At 39.3% G+C, this 14,202-nt stretch overlaps 5 protein-coding genes across 7 annotated transcripts; 2 read left to right on the forward strand and 3 right to left on the reverse strand.

Annotated features, from left to right (window-relative positions):
- Nucleotides 1–700: 700 nt before the first annotated feature.
- Nucleotides 701–2,811, reverse strand: LOC100869628 (uncharacterized). The gene is made up of 7 exons (XM_003693208.4): nucleotides 2,212–2,811; nucleotides 1,747–1,994; nucleotides 1,545–1,667; nucleotides 1,400–1,455; nucleotides 1,243–1,321; nucleotides 1,050–1,178; nucleotides 701–989 (listed from the first exon to the last, which is right to left on the reverse strand). The coding sequence occupies exons 1-7, from the start codon at nucleotides 2,300–2,302 to the stop codon at nucleotides 783–785; spliced, it is 933 nt and encodes a 310-aa protein (XP_003693256.1). The 5' UTR covers nucleotides 2,303–2,811; the 3' UTR covers nucleotides 701–782.
- Nucleotides 2,812–4,037: 1,226 nt separating this feature from the next.
- LOC105735290 (orcokinin peptides) lies at nucleotides 4,038–6,175 on the forward strand. Of its 2 annotated transcripts, XM_012485787.3 has the most exons (4): nucleotides 4,169–4,360; nucleotides 4,625–4,703; nucleotides 5,645–5,726; nucleotides 5,800–6,175. In XM_012485787.3, exons 1-4 carry the CDS (start codon nucleotides 4,280–4,282, stop codon nucleotides 6,005–6,007), a joined length of 450 nt encoding a protein of 149 aa, XP_012341241.2. In that variant the 5' UTR covers nucleotides 4,169–4,279; the 3' UTR covers nucleotides 6,008–6,175. The 2 variants fall into 2 exon arrangements, with proteins under 2 accessions (XP_086761446.1, XP_012341241.2); XM_086905320.1 differs by lacking the exons at nucleotides 5,645–5,726; nucleotides 5,800–6,175 and adding an exon at nucleotides 4,957–5,531 and having other exon boundaries at nucleotides 4,038–4,360.
- Nucleotides 6,163–7,765, reverse strand: LOC105735291 (uncharacterized). Of its 2 annotated transcripts, XM_086905317.1 has the most exons (5): nucleotides 7,058–7,765; nucleotides 6,905–6,967; nucleotides 6,745–6,807; nucleotides 6,538–6,651; nucleotides 6,163–6,475 (listed from the first exon to the last, which is right to left on the reverse strand). In XM_086905317.1, the coding sequence occupies exons 1-5, from the start codon at nucleotides 7,136–7,138 to the stop codon at nucleotides 6,185–6,187; spliced, it is 612 nt and encodes a 203-aa protein (XP_086761443.1). In that variant the 5' UTR covers nucleotides 7,139–7,765; the 3' UTR covers nucleotides 6,163–6,184. The 2 variants fall into 2 exon arrangements, with proteins under 2 accessions (XP_086761443.1, XP_086761444.1); XM_086905318.1 differs by lacking the exon at nucleotides 6,905–6,967.
- Nucleotides 7,766–8,202: 437 nt separating this feature from the next.
- Nucleotides 8,203–10,919, forward strand: Cdk5 (cyclin-dependent kinase 5). Its single transcript, XM_003693207.4, has 7 exons — nucleotides 8,203–8,515; nucleotides 9,018–9,106; nucleotides 9,205–9,398; nucleotides 9,493–9,580; nucleotides 9,655–9,826; nucleotides 9,896–10,107; nucleotides 10,224–10,919. Exons 1-7 carry the CDS (start codon nucleotides 8,479–8,481, stop codon nucleotides 10,329–10,331), a joined length of 900 nt encoding a protein of 299 aa, XP_003693255.1. The 5' UTR covers nucleotides 8,203–8,478; the 3' UTR covers nucleotides 10,332–10,919.
- Nucleotides 10,819–13,261, reverse strand: LOC100869264 (T-cell immunomodulatory protein). Its single transcript, XM_086905301.1, has 3 exons — nucleotides 13,131–13,261; nucleotides 11,292–12,837; nucleotides 10,819–11,208 (listed from the first exon to the last, which is right to left on the reverse strand). The coding sequence occupies exons 2-3, from the start codon at nucleotides 12,816–12,818 to the stop codon at nucleotides 10,945–10,947; spliced, it is 1,791 nt and encodes a 596-aa protein (XP_086761427.1). The 5' UTR covers nucleotides 12,819–12,837; nucleotides 13,131–13,261; the 3' UTR covers nucleotides 10,819–10,944.
- Between the last annotated feature and the right edge of the window lie 941 nt (nucleotides 13,262–14,202).

The raw sequence follows: 14,202 nt of genomic DNA on the forward strand, positions 1-14,202 counted from the left end.
GCCGATTTCTTCTCGCGTTGTAGTAGCTATTTTCTTTGTGATCTATTGATCTATCGAAGCGATAACGAAGACAAAAAAAAAAAAGAGCCAAGCGTTTACTGTACAATTATATTCTTTTACGTTAACGACTTACCATTGAGTAGACGAGTAGTATATTTTACATTATCGAGATATGATAGCGTTACTTGTCTTACCCTAATTTTATATATCATTGAAGATACGTAACCGCAGGAATAACGATTATAGTCAGCACTACAGTGAAGTTACTATACGTCTGTAGATAACAAAGGTCCGCAGAGATTTTAAAAACCGACACGATGTTCAATGTATTTAACTAATTGATCTTCTCTCTCGAAAGATGAACAATATACAAGAATATGTAACGGGAGTGAATATTACGCATCCCATTTATTCGTTTCCTTTGTCCTTGTTGTTCAACGCGTTATTCGATGGTAATTGGATCAATGAATAAAATAAAGGGGGGGGGGGGGGGAAGGATTCGTTGAACGGAAGAAGAAAGGAAAAAGATTCAGTGTTATTTTCTGATTTTTTTTTTTTTTTATTAATTTTCCTTTAACACAGGTCACGTTAAAACGAAAAAAAAAACGAATTAGAAGAGGAGAGAGCTACTTTGGACGAAGGAAAATAGGAGGAAGAAGAACAAGGAAAGAGACGCGCTTAATAAATAAATAATAAAAGATTGATATGTACATATACGTATAGTATTATAATGGAAGCAAAAGGAACGATATAGATGCACCAATGCGCACGATGTCGAAGCTTTAAAATGTATGGGCGTTGGGACATAATATCGTATCGTCAATATCGGACACAATTTCAGCTCGATGTAATAGACCTTCGACGAAATCACCATCTTTCGAGATTTCTTCCGGCCCTCGACGAGCATGCTCACGAATAAATTCAATGACTAGCTCGGGATTTACATATGACATGCTCAATCGACATCCCCAAGAGATCAAAACTAACGGCTGAAACATCAATTTTACGTTTAATCGAATTTTAATCAATCATGACCTGCGAATGCTTACATGGCTTTCATCCAAGAGGTTGTACGGACTGATCACATGTCGTCGTAGACAGCCTGCGAGCAAGCTTTTTAAACGCCTTACTTGCATGGGATTGGCGCATGGATGATATAACGCAACAATCGCTCCATGCTGAAAAGAATATGTTAGAAAATAGAAATAGAATTATTTACTTTTATGTTGACATGTTACTTACCTCTAAACTATGAAGCCACCTTTGCTTCGGTAAAAATTTGTACTCGCCGTAGACAGGCCATAAAGGTCTGTGTGTTCCGCTAAAGATAATCCGCACAATTAATTAAGATTTATAGATTTTTCGAAATTAAACAAAATCAAACAAAGATCGCACTTACTATACAGGAACGGCTTCGTCGTATTCTATTTTCTCGTACATACATTTGTGCATAGCCTGTAAACATTCGAATTGATATATAATATAATAATAACGCATCTATCGTCGAAGTAACCATACGTGTACATATGTGTACATATACTTACAACATAATACTTGGGCATAAGTACACAATACATGATCGCTGTTGTGCTTCTGTTCGGAACGATTCTTTTGTCGTAACAGGTATGAACAATTGGATTGCCGTCCCAATCCATGGTTAAATTACTCTAAAAAATGATATGCGAGATAAAGATGATCGATGAACGATAATCAGTGGTGAAATAAATGACATATGGATGTACATACCTTTGCATCGTCGCAGTTTTGCGACGAATATCCCATTGGTATTCCATGAAGGGATTGCACACTTGTCTGGCTAATCTTTGGAAATATTTTGGGTGGTGGAGTAGGATCGTTTGGTCTGTCGGGCATCCATCGGCCAGGCCAATTTTCCGATTCATCGTCAACGATGTTTCGACGATTCTCTCCATCACGACCGAATACGTAGTCCCGAAACGAGCCTACTCGATCCAAATCAAAATTTCGTGGATCTTCTGTAACGTTTAAAAATTACGAATTATTATCAAATCGTTATTTCTCGCGAAAATAATCAAAAAGTGAAAAATTAGATATAATTTTATGACACGTTGAAGGTTAGGTTAAAAGCGAACGAAAGATTTCGTAAACACGGTTTTCGTTGCAATCAAAACGTTAAAAGCGATTAGACAATCGTATATATAAAATCGACGCGCTCGATATTCGAATTATCACCTTCGTAATCGTCGTCAAGAAATTCGTCGTTTGCGGCGCTTCGGGCGAAAAAATAACATACGAAGAGAAGTAGAACAGTTTTCGTTTTCATTTTCACACAGATGACGCGGTAGAGTATCGATCGAAGATGGTCGGTAGTTGCGATGCGATTGCCATCTCGCGGAGTAAAAGAAACATTAGGCACGCCTTTGTGGTTTTCTTGAATCGAAATTGACGATAAAAAACGCAAGAGTCAAAAAAAAAAGAAGAAAAATATTATATTTATTTGCAAAATTTTAAAAAACGATAGAAAGAAAAAGGGAAAAAGAAAAAGAACGATCGAATTTATCGATGGTTATTGCATCAAATGTATATATTAGTATGTACTTAGTTTTCAGGATATAAAACGTCTTGCGCGTTACTTGGCCTCATGCGCGAACCGCACAAACAGGATAAATGTTGTCCATGCAAGCAGAAACGATGTTGCGCGTTCCGTTATCAGTTATTAGCATTACCGAACATTCTCGATAATTCGATTAATTAACAGAGACTCATAAGTGATGCAGGCAATTTTGTTCTACTAGGTACTCGATTGCAACGATTGAGACACGATCTAAAATTAGTCCTGACCCATCCACGCTATACAAAGGTCGATTAGTGATTTTCCACTCGGACGGAACAAACAAATATGTACTTTCCCGCCCTGTTTTACTCGAATCGGCGATTCGTTTCGATAAGTGGTTTTTCATTTATTCTGAAACACGCAAATCGTCTCTTTTTAATTTTTCAACGAAAATTTTACCAAATTCGACCAAGAGAGATATAATTTATTTTATTTTCCAATGGCCGCAACTTTTTTTCGAATCGAAGGTTCAAATCGAATGTCGGGGCGATTGGAGCAAGAGTATTCGATGATATTGGAAAAAGGATAGTGGAAAAAGATAAGAGAATGGTATTCATTATCGAGCAAAAGGTGTCGAGTAGCTGTCAATCGCGCTATCGCGAACAGAGACGAGTTGAGTTGATATAAAAAGCAAAGTGCTCTCGACTCAACCGTGTTAATGCGAATGGTTAAAGGTAAGGCAGAGGAACACGAGTATAAAGGTAAACAGGATGATTTAAACGGTACATATTGCATTGAGTGGATAATGCACGTTCGCGTCTTATCTTCTTTCGCATTTATCTATCGGCATATCTAAAATTGAAAATTACGATATGCGGAGAACTTTTTCTTCTCTTTTCTCGTTAATTTACCTTTTTTTCATTTTCATTATCTTTGCAAAAGAATAAGTCTGAAAATCATACTTACTCTCTCGTGCCAAATTCAGAGAGCTATTCGTTTATCCCGCCAAAATATGAAAACTGTTCTCACATTGGAAAATGAACGGCAGAGAGGAGGATTATAAACGCACTTTCCGCCGATTCGAAACCGGCGCCCTTAAGCTCGTTTTCCTCACTCGTAAAACGTTAACGAGACGTCGATAATTTGCGTGTGTATGTGTATACTTGTGGCATTCACGCGTGGCGGGAATCGTTTTCTGCTCCAAATACGGAGGAGCGAGATCGATCGTTCGCATTCCCAGGGTTTTTTGTCCCTCGTCGTGAAACGTCGTGATCAAAAACGGATCGAAAACGAAAAATGGAATGAGAAAGATATACGTGGCGCGAACAATCGTAATGGTATTCGAAGGGAAGCGAAAGTAGCGATCGGCGCGATTATTTTCCTAAATACGTAGTTCGGAAACGGTTGGAAATGGAATTAGCAATGCCATCGAAGCGAGATGCGCGCGATGGGCCGTAATGATACGATCGGAGGCACGAGGGTGATACCACGCGTAAGAAATAATGGATTTCGGCGTCGCGACTTGTCGCGGTTTGTCGCGTCGCGGCGCGTGCGTCCTCCAAGCCCGCTTCGCACCCCCCGATCCGTACCCTCTCGACCGCTTACCCTCTCTATATATATTTCGAACAACCACGAGGTGGACCGGTACAAGGCACGCGATTTGAGTCGTAGATACACCTCGTACGCTCAAACGCTCGCTTTATTTCACGTTTTTGGTAAAAGCTGCACGACTCGCTGCCCCGATCAATGATGCCGTGCCAGGGTGCTTTCGCTCTCTCGATCCTGACTCTCTCGATCACGGCAACCGTTTGGATACCCACCGTTCAGGTAATCACCGTTTTTCCTTTCCACCTTGACTAAACGACTTTCGATCGTGCTCGAAATTGTTTCAAATTGCAAGTCACGCGAACGAAAACGATCTTTATCTTCGCAATCGTAAAGTCATAAAATCGTGCGTTCGAAACATTTCCAACAATGTCGAATCGACATTTCTCGAGCGTGGGAGGGAGAATTTTGTCATCGATCGAGACACGGACAAGTCGCGTGCCGTCAATCGCGGCACGATCTCGATTTAATCGCGTTTGATTCCAGGCTGAAACTAAACCTCTGCGCAGAGAGTTTTACGGACCCGTTAACCCGGAATTGTTCGCCGCGTTTCTCGACGACCATGGTAAGTTGTTACCATTAACTTCGTTCTTCGCTTCTCTTGCATTCTATCCATTCTATCTGTACCACGATGTACGTGTACTGCTTCTGTCTCCGTCTCGTTCGAACGAAACGATAATAACACGCTTAACACGGGTTCAAGAACGGAGGAACACGCTTGCTCGAAGAAGGGGCTTGTCGGTGATGGTGATGAACGAATTTGGACGAATTTTCGATTGATACTCACAGGATCGAAACGACGATCGACGAATTTTCAGGATTGCCACGGGAAAAAGTGGGGCAATCGGACCGTTACTCGTCCCGGCTGAGAGGAGGCGGCAACGTCGCACGATTGTTCTCGAAAAGCGGTGTTGGAAAAAGTAGCTACGACGCTCGGGATGGAGAGGACGAGCGGCTCTCGCGCAACTTGGATCAGATCGGTGCGGGCAACCTGTTGCGTGGCGCGGGTGAAGGCTCGTCCTACGACGGCCGTTGGTCGCGTAGGAATCTCGATCAGATCGGGGGCGGGAATTTGCTACGGGAAGCGGAGAGCCGTGGCGAACGAAACTTGGACAGCATAGGCGGAGGGAATCTGGTCCGTGGCGTGAACCGACCGCTATCCTCGACCGACAACAATCCTCGATTCGACAGAAATTTGGACCAAATCGGCGGAGGAAATTTGGTGCGGGGCCTCGCTCGGTCGATCGAAACCCGTTAGACGGAAGATTATCCAGTTATTTCGATCGTAGATACCCAACGACCGATCATCGTTGGATAGATATCTCGCGATTCTCTGTAACGCGCGAGCAGTGGAAATAAAATAAACGTGCTGGTGCACGATCCTCGCATCGAATCCTTTTTTCCCTATCTTTCTTTTTTTTCCTTTTTTATACGAATTATACGCTTCGTGTATAAACAAGAAATGTTTGTCATTAACGCCCATTTCTTTTCTTCGTCTCGTTCAAGATGCGAGAGCCCGGGCAAATCTGCGCGACTTCTCTTCCGGGTCGAGCACGAACGAGCTCGTGGACGAGCCATCTCCAGTCAGGTAACTATGCACTCGTCTTATCTTCTCCCTCCCCCTCTCCTTTTCTTCTTACTTTCTCGTTTTTTCTTGACAGCGACTCGCTCGGGTATCGCTCGCCCGAGCTCGAACGTTTCGAGAAGCGGAACATAGACGAGATCGACCGGACGGCTTTCGACAATTTCTTCAAGCGAAACTTGGACGAGATAGATCGCGTCGGTTGGAGCGGATTCGTGAAACGATTGGCCAATTACTTGGGTCACAGAACGAGCGAACGTGGCCCGGCTATGAGACGATTCGGCTGAAAGGATTTTTATCTCCCGTGTTATTATTTCCTTTTTTTTTCGAAAATATTGATCGAACCTCCTCTCTCTCTCTCTCCCCTCACGGTAATAATAATAATAATAATAATAATAATAATAATAATAATAATAATCGTCAAGATCGATCAGGATGACGCTTGCTTGGAAAAACGGACGAATTTATTTTTTTGGCTGCGATTCGCCGAGGAGGCGAACCTCTGGCGTCGTGACTATCCGAGCTCGGCCCTCCGCCGTCGTTTTTCTCCCAATATTTTCACGGGGCCCGCACGCGGAAAACTTGGACACAGGGTTGCGGGCAACCTCGCGCCTATCCACCTCCGAAACCAGCGAATCCTCCCGATTCTCGATGCTCCTCCTCTCGGCGGCAGCGACGATCCTCTCGATCTCCGTGCCCACGTCCGTCGGTGTCTCGATCCTCACGCTCTCCCGATTCCGATCCATTCGCACCATCTGATGTTCGCGTCGCATCGATGATATCGACGTGAGAGAAAGATATCGATCCGGTCACGTACCTCGATCACGTTCTCCTCGAGACTCGCGAATCGTCGCAACACCGTCTCCAATTTTGAACTCTGGGTCGTCAACCGGTCGGTGACTCGAAGCTCCTTCCCGATATCCTCCTTGATCTGGGGGGGGAAAAAAAAAAAAAAAAAAAAGAAAAAGGAAAATCGATCCAAAATGTTGCTTGTTCATCATCGCAGCTGGGGATCGGATCTCACCTCGTCCATCCCCTTGGTCACTCGTTCGCCGATGTAGCGTAGGTTGTCGCGCGCCCGACGGACCTGTCGACACACGGAAAGCTAGGGAGGGGGAGGGGGAGGGAGGGAGGAGGGGCGACCGATCGATCGATCGATCGGATCGCCATCGAATATACGTTACGATAGTGGAAAATTCTCTCATCTCAGCGATGATCCTGCGTCGCAACATGGTAGCCGTTATAAACTGGGCGAAACGAAAGCGGTTGATACGGGATTGAGTTCCTTTTTTTTTTTTTTTTTTTTTTTTTTAGTATATTAATGGTAGGTGGCTCACGCGTTGGCAAATGTACAACAGTATGACGAGGTTGGTCAGCATTGGAATCGCGCTGCCGAGTAATTGCTCCGCGAGCTGCATCCTTTCCTTTCCGTTTCTTTTTTTTTTTCTTTTTTTCCCTTTTTTTCTTTTACCGTTTAAAAAACGTTTTCATCCGGACAAAAGGACATTACGTTCAACGATTGATCGTTGAACATTTTTTCTCTCCCATAGTATCGTTGTCGACGCGATCTTTTCCGCGTCAGTATCTGTCGGAAGTTTGCCGACGAAACAAAATACAATTAACTTTCAACCATTTTCCGTTCAACTTCGTTTCGACCGATCGATCGTTAAATTAAAAAGTATCTCAAATTATTATTATTCGGATGAAAAAAAATCTTCCTCTTTCCGCACTCTTATCGTTATCGTCCCACCCTCCTTCTTTGTCATACTCTGCTTTAATAAAGAAAAATTAAAAGAAAGAAAGAAAAAAAAAAAAACAAGAAAAAAAAAAGGTTTTAAAACCATGGTGTGTAATCGTGATATATAACCTACTTGTACTAGTAGTACCGTGTTTCTGCTCATCTGCTTCTAATCGTTTTCCTCTTCTCTTTCTTTTTCGCTCAGTTTCGCTTTATATCCATTTATTTCCGATATGATGTCCATACGAATGATGTACTTTTTGAAAAACGGCTAAATAAATGGCTAATGTACTTGTTTTAGCTTCGATATGTATTGCGATATCTATAATTTCACGATATATTCCTATATAAATCACCCCTAAAAAACATGGATATTCCGCATACGCGTTACACTTTATAATATCCACGTATTACGATATTAATAAAGTACAGCTACGTTGTATTTTTTAACACGTATATACGAGTTTACGCGTGTTAGAATTATTACATTGATCCGTGACACGAGCTCATATTGTGATATATATATATATATATATATATGTAACGACACACACAAGTATTACGCGTCTACTTATAATATATTCGATATGTACATATATTTCAAAATATATATATATATATATATATATATTTCGTCGTATCTTTGATGATAATCTTCCACGGCTAGGTTATATTTCGATGATTGGCGTGCATTCGTCGTCGTTACGTTATATTTTGTTTGATTTATTCGTTTCTTATACCGACGTGAACATTGTCGTATATCGATAATGCGTAAGATCGTTTGCGTCATTCGATCGAGCTAAAGATGGTTAAAAAGTCGTGTCCGGAACGAACGATTATTCGATCGTTCTATATCGAAACGATTTGAAAACAGCGCGGAGATCGATTCACAAAAATTCTAGTGAAGCGTCACGCTGATAAACGCTTGTGGCGCCACTTCTAGCGGTGTGTTCGCGCACGACTGTTTCGAGTGCAGCGCTAACCACTCTTCATTATTCCGCCCGACGAATCGCCAAAAATATGCAAAAATATGAGAAACTCGAGAAAATAGGAGAAGGTGAGCGTATATCTTTCCTCAATTATTCGTTATATTTTGCCATTGTTTTTTCTACGAGTTTATTCCGCTCGTTTTTACGTACGGATTCTCGTAACGTGTACTGAATTCTATGTATTTCTGTGTATATGTGTATTTTTTGACAACCGAACGACGATGCATCATTATCGCGATTCTTCTTGCATTTGAACGAAACAGAGTAAGTAACAATCGTTTAATCGCATCCGCAATTCTTCCCCGATTATTTCCAACTCTGTATTTTTTATCAATTATTTCTCTATATCGTCGATGATAGACAATGTAAGTAATATTCGTATTTTGGCCTCGATCAGTGTATCATTAAATACACTGTTTTTATCATTTGATTAACTCTCGATCCCGTTCAAATGCAAACATTTAAAAAAAGAAAACGATCGTTTATTCTTGAAAATCTATTCGAGTATAACGATATATTGATTCTGTTAAATACGTCTAGGTGGCTAAACAAGCATTTATTGCGTTTCAGGTACTTATGGAACCGTTTTCAAAGCCAAGAATCGCGAAACCCACGAAATCGTTGCTTTAAAGAGAGTTCGACTAGACGAAGACGATGAAGTGAGTTTTACGAGTATAAGTTTATTAATTTATCGAATTTGTTCGATTTTCATTTCTTTCATATTGAACTCCCATTTTTTCCCCTCTATTACATATAGGGTGTACCGTCGTCCGCACTCAGAGAGATTTGTTTGCTAAAAGAATTGAAGCACAAAAATGTAGTAAGATTGTACGATGTGTTGCATAGTGATAAAAAATTGACTTTGGTTTTTGAACATTGTGACCAGGATCTGAAGAAGTATTTTGACAGTTTAAACGGGGAGATCGATTTGGATGTCGTCAAATCCTTTTTGTAAAGTATCGCTAAAACTTATTGTATTTTATATATATGTATAACATTTAAAATATACACAATTTTTACGCGCCAAATTTGACCTTTCTTCCAGGTATCAATTATTACGAGGATTGGCGTTTTGTCACAGTAGAAATGTATTGCATAGAGATCTTAAACCACAAAATTTACTCATTAACAAGGTACCAATTCCATTTGATTCGATAAAAACACCACTTTATCTTCCAACATTTATATTTTCTTACAATTTGTTTAGAATGGCGAGTTGAAGTTGGCCGATTTTGGACTAGCAAGAGCTTTTGGAATTCCCGTAAAATGTTATTCAGCGGAAGTTGTAACGTTATGGTACCGTCCGCCAGATGTTCTCTTTGGAGCGAAATTGTACACAACGTCCATTGACATGTGGAGTGCCGGATGTATATTTGCTGGTGAGTAATGCCTTAAAAAATATAGAGAGGATAACGACGGATTTATGGATACCGATCTGGATTATTTAGAGCTAGCAAACGCCGGTAGACCCTTGTTTCCCGGTTCGGATGTGGACGATCAATTGAAGAGAATATTTAAGATGTTGGGTACACCGACCGAAGAAACGTGGCCAGATTTTACAACTCTTCCAGATTACAAACCTTTTCCACTTTATCATCCTGCCCAAGGATTGGCTCAAGTTACGCCGAAACTTAATTCCAGAGGCAGAGATTTATTGCAGGTAAAAGAGAATGTTCAAATACATTCGTTTACGTTTTTTTATACCTAAAAATATCAAAATTTTTTTTTTTTTTTTTTTCTCGATTTTTTACCGTTTTTTAATTTTTACCTTTTCAGAGGTTGTTGGTGTGTAATCCAGCGTTACGGTTGTCAGCGGATGAAGCAATGGCGCATCCCTATTTCAACGACTTAAACCCTGCCATCAAAAACGATCGTTGTCAGTAGTGAATCTCGTTTAAATTCGTTCAATCTACAGCGTATGTCGCGAGTAGTGCAACGACCAAAATCATGCCGGCAAAGATCGTTTGTTAATATTTATATATATATATATATATTACTACTATTATATATATATATATTACTATTATTGTAAGTATATATTTCGCACTCGATGCATCGGTTATGATGCAAGATTAAGCAACGGGTCCTCTGTTATAAAAATGTCCAAGAGAAATCAATAAATTGTCAATTTTATTAATCACGACGATTTTCTATCTGAAACAAAGAGAGTGCGCGATATATTTCAGAAACTTATTGTACAAAATACCGCCAAAGTTTCTTTAAATTAAACATATTGCAACACACACACACACACACACACACACACCTACACGAGTACCATTAATCGTATCGATTTATATGATACATCGCGTCCAATCATATGTATACATTTATTCGTTCACTCGCTCATTTCTTTGTAGATGTTTGTATATTTGTTAATTTAACGAATCATTTATTTATTTATCGATTACGGAATAACTTATCAAATTATTACATTAAATTATTACATTAAATACAATTTTCTTAAAGATATTCAACGGATTTTTACATCGGACCTTTACATCGCATCAAAATGGAACCTGTGTGCTTCCTGAAGTTTCTCGATCTTGTCTTCTCTTCGCTCTTTCCAATACAGAGCGATGATAATCAAGGATATTAAACCACAGGTACCGGTCAACGCGGCAGCGCTGAGTAAAATTAATTTGCTAGGTGTTACGAATAATTGGGCTTTCCATCGCCAAGGTTCCGCTATCGGATTTGGAATTACTACCATTTGAGAGTTGGGAATAATTTGCGGCCATTCTCGTGATTTTCCACCAACCTATAAAATAAAATAAAATAAACAGTCTTGTGATGAGTTAGTTAAAAAAAGTTGTATTGTAAATTGCTTGCAAAGATATTTACCCCGATGGTGAGAGCGTCGACAAAATTGGGCGTTCTACCCAGACCGAAAGTCGTGTAGGGTAAATTGAGAGAGAAATGTGCGCTCTGCGGCAATTGAGCAGCAATCGCGTTCCGCGGACTGCCATCTTGTGTGGTGGTTCGATAGGCAATCGATGGGCCAGGAAGATTCGTTCCGTATGTTCTCTTTTTCTTGCCGAGCGAACCAGGAGAAATTGGATACATACTGTTGTTACGTCCTGTCAACACCATCACTTTGACAAAGTTTGCATCGTAATCTAAACTATTTTTAAACGCGGCTGTACGATAAGTGTTGCTACTTTTCTCCAACTCCACCAAGATTACGTCTAAAATACCATCTTGATAAAAATCATAAAATACCGCCATAGCGGTTTCATTGTGGAATGGGTTCAACGCTTGCCATTTAACTTCGAATTTTCGGGCGAATCCAACGCACGAATCGCATGCGACATTCTCCAATAGATAGGAACGTTTTTGTTTTCCATTGGTCGATTTTAACGTGGCTAACAAATCCGGATAACCGTCCATGTTGAAATCACCGCCACGAAGAGTGATGGTATCGGTGTATCGTTGTCCATCAGGTTTCACGAAACCCCACAACACGTTATCCCCATCTCTGAAGTTTACTTTCAGATTGTACCACTTATCAGATGTACCATGTACATCAGAGTACATCATGATCGTGCTATTTGTACACGCGTCATCGAAACAGAGAGGCAAAAGCAAAGACATTTTGCCCGTTAATTCGACATCCAAATAGAGCGTTTGTCCAAGCACGCCATTAAAATCATCCAATGTTATGCCATAGGGGAACGATATCGGTTTGTGAAATTGAAATCCTTGCTCGACTCCGTGCCAAATTTCAAAATATTTCTTTGTAGTGACAACTAGATCTGCTAAAAAGTCGTTGTTTAAGTCGAGATAAGCATTCGAGTGAGGTTGACTGATCGATGCTTTTTGTGGTGTATCCATTGGTATAGCTGTCGGTGCTTTCCTGCTTTGATTGAACACCCAGAATGTACGCTCGTTCTTATGATTCAAGCCAAATAAATCTATTATCATATCGCCATTGTAATCAAGAGCCAATGGTTGACCTGTCATGTTAAGCAGAGGATGTTCTTCGTTCGTGCAATTCAACCGACCACTTCCGCCCCATAGTATATATACGTACGACAATCTTCTTTCCTTGTCGAATGTGATCACTAGCACGTCCATAAACACATCTCCGTCAAAATCACCTGGCACCACACCAACGACAGTACGACGAAATGTGCAACTTAAGTCAAAGCTTGGTCGCAAAAGAGGCTCTTGTTCAGCGGCCAGAAAAATTTCAACAGTCGTACCATTTTTACGTAGCATGAATACATCGGTCAATTCATCGGAATTAAAATCACCGAAAGCGGCTGGCATACCGTCTAATACGTTCCCGAACACCGCGGAAGTAATATCGCTGCATTTTACCGTAATCGCGATTGCGATCACTTGTACGATTATCAATCCTATTTGCATTGTGTCTATTCTTTTTTATCTGTAATGAAAATCCTCATCTTTATTTTTATTTTTATAGTTTTTTAAAATTAAATGTTTTAAATTTTTTTTATAAGACAAACATACGACTCAATCTCATCGTAAAAAACGTAATTACTTTAACGACGTAAAGATCATGTCATGAAAACTAACCTAAAAATTTATATAGCTACTCAGAACAAATACAACGGTTAAACAAATTGGTGTAGACACGACAAATACATTTCCTGTGTGTTGAGAAATTGAGCATAAATCGGAATACTTATAACCGTGAGAATATAGAATAATACTTACCGTAGCAAATGAATCGCGAATACATATTAATCTTATTCATCCTGTTTTGATAATTGATTGATGACAGTAAGACCACAGACAAAGTATAGAATAGAATGTAACGTTTAGTAGGACTTTGTGTCTCAAATGTTCTGAAATACCGATCGCGCAAAAATTATTATATATAACGATAATGCAGAAAATCGATTTTTTTCAATTACGAAAAGTCAAAAAATGTATATTACATAAAAAATAAATTCATACAATACATATACACAATATACATATAAACCTGTATAGAAGAATATAAACTATATATATAGGATAGATAAATACGTAGAAATAAACATGCATAAAATATATAAAAACGAAATGCTTGATTTTTAATCAATAGACCAAAAGTTAAAAAGACAATAAATTAGATATTGAAGTCGTCTCTTGAATATATAAATTTTGCGAAATAACTATAAACAAGGAGAGAAAATAGTATGGGGAAAGATAGAGACAGAATAAAAATATGGAATCAGCACTATCTTCAAAGAGCCACAAATGAAGTATACAAACAAAGGACAGAAAAAAATAGAAGAGAGACGGATATAGAATAAGAATTAACTATCAACGCCACCTCTATTAAAAATATATAACTTTTTTCTGAACAAGTACTCCAAAGATGACGCTAATCTTCAATTCTTATACTATATTATCTTAAGATGTTTTTGATATCCAAGAGATAGCGCTGAAAGTCGATTCTTATCTTCTATTTCTATCCTTTTCCCATTATTTTCTATTCTTACTTTGTGTGTTTGATTTACAGCATTCTGAAGATGGCGCTGATTTTAATATTCTTATTCTATTCCTTTCTTTGTTTCACTATTTCCTTTCCTTTTGCTATATTTGCTCTGTAAAACTTATAGGCTTAAGAAACGGTTTCTATTATTTGAGTTAAGTTTATTGTCTTTTTATTGAGCGTAAAGAAGAAACACAAGAAGCATCACGAGAAAATGTTTAGTTAACATGTTGATGAATTAAAGCCAGTTTTCTTTTAATCCAATGATTGATGGCATAATTGGTATTTAAAAAGAATTGATATATA

The sequence above is a fragment of the Apis florea genome, unplaced genomic scaffold (genome assembly GCF_048593485.1).
Source record: "Apis florea isolate Af1SG1 unplaced genomic scaffold, ASM4859348v1 contig_2411_pilon, whole genome shotgun sequence".
In the NCBI taxonomy this organism is placed as follows: Eukaryota; Metazoa; Arthropoda; class Insecta; order Hymenoptera; family Apidae; genus Apis; species Apis florea.

Excerpts from the sequence above, each read along its gene's own strand:
- LOC100869628 (XM_003693208.4), bottom strand. The coding sequence starts at position 2,302 with ATGAAAACGAAAACTGTTCTACTTCTCTTCGTATGTTATTTTTTCGCC. Across the intron at positions 1,456-1,544 it reads TTATGCCCAAGTATTATGTT|GCTATGCACAAATGTATGTA; the intron begins GTAAGTATATGT and ends GAATGTTTACAG. Across the intron at positions 1,179-1,242 it reads GGTGGCTTCATAGTTTAGAG|CATGGAGCGATTGTTGCGTT; the intron begins GTAAGTAACATG and ends TATTCTTTTCAG.
- LOC105735290 (XM_086905320.1), top strand. The coding sequence starts at position 4,280 with ATGATGCCGTGCCAGGGTGCTTTCGCTCTCTCGATCCTGACTCTCTCG. Across the intron at positions 4,361-4,624 it reads TTTGGATACCCACCGTTCAG|GCTGAAACTAAACCTCTGCG; the intron begins GTAATCACCGTT and ends GTTTGATTCCAG. Across the intron at positions 4,704-4,956 it reads CGCGTTTCTCGACGACCATG|GATTGCCACGGGAAAAAGTG; the intron begins GTAAGTTGTTAC and ends ACGAATTTTCAG.
- LOC105735291 (XM_086905317.1), bottom strand. The coding sequence starts at position 7,138 with ATGCAGCTCGCGGAGCAATTACTCGGCAGCGCGATTCCAATGCTGACC. Across the intron at positions 6,968-7,057 it reads TGTTGTACATTTGCCAACGC|TTTATAACGGCTACCATGTT; the intron begins GTGAGCCACCTA and ends CGTTTCGCCCAG. Across the intron at positions 6,652-6,744 it reads TGACCAAGGGGATGGACGAG|ATCAAGGAGGATATCGGGAA; the intron begins GTGAGATCCGAT and ends TTCCCCCCCCAG.
- Cdk5 (XM_003693207.4), top strand. The coding sequence starts at position 8,479 with ATGCAAAAATATGAGAAACTCGAGAAAATAGGAGAAG. Across the intron at positions 9,581-9,654 it reads AAAATTTACTCATTAACAAG|AATGGCGAGTTGAAGTTGGC; the intron begins GTACCAATTCCA and ends CAATTTGTTTAG. Across the intron at positions 10,108-10,223 it reads GAGGCAGAGATTTATTGCAG|AGGTTGTTGGTGTGTAATCC; the intron begins GTAAAAGAGAAT and ends TTACCTTTTCAG.
- LOC100869264 (XM_086905301.1), bottom strand. The coding sequence starts at position 12,818 with ATGCAAATAGGATTGATAATCGTACAAGTGATCGCAATCGCGATTACG. Across the intron at positions 11,209-11,291 it reads TCGACGCTCTCACCATCGGG|GTTGGTGGAAAATCACGAGA; the intron begins GTAAATATCTTT and ends TTTATTTTATAG.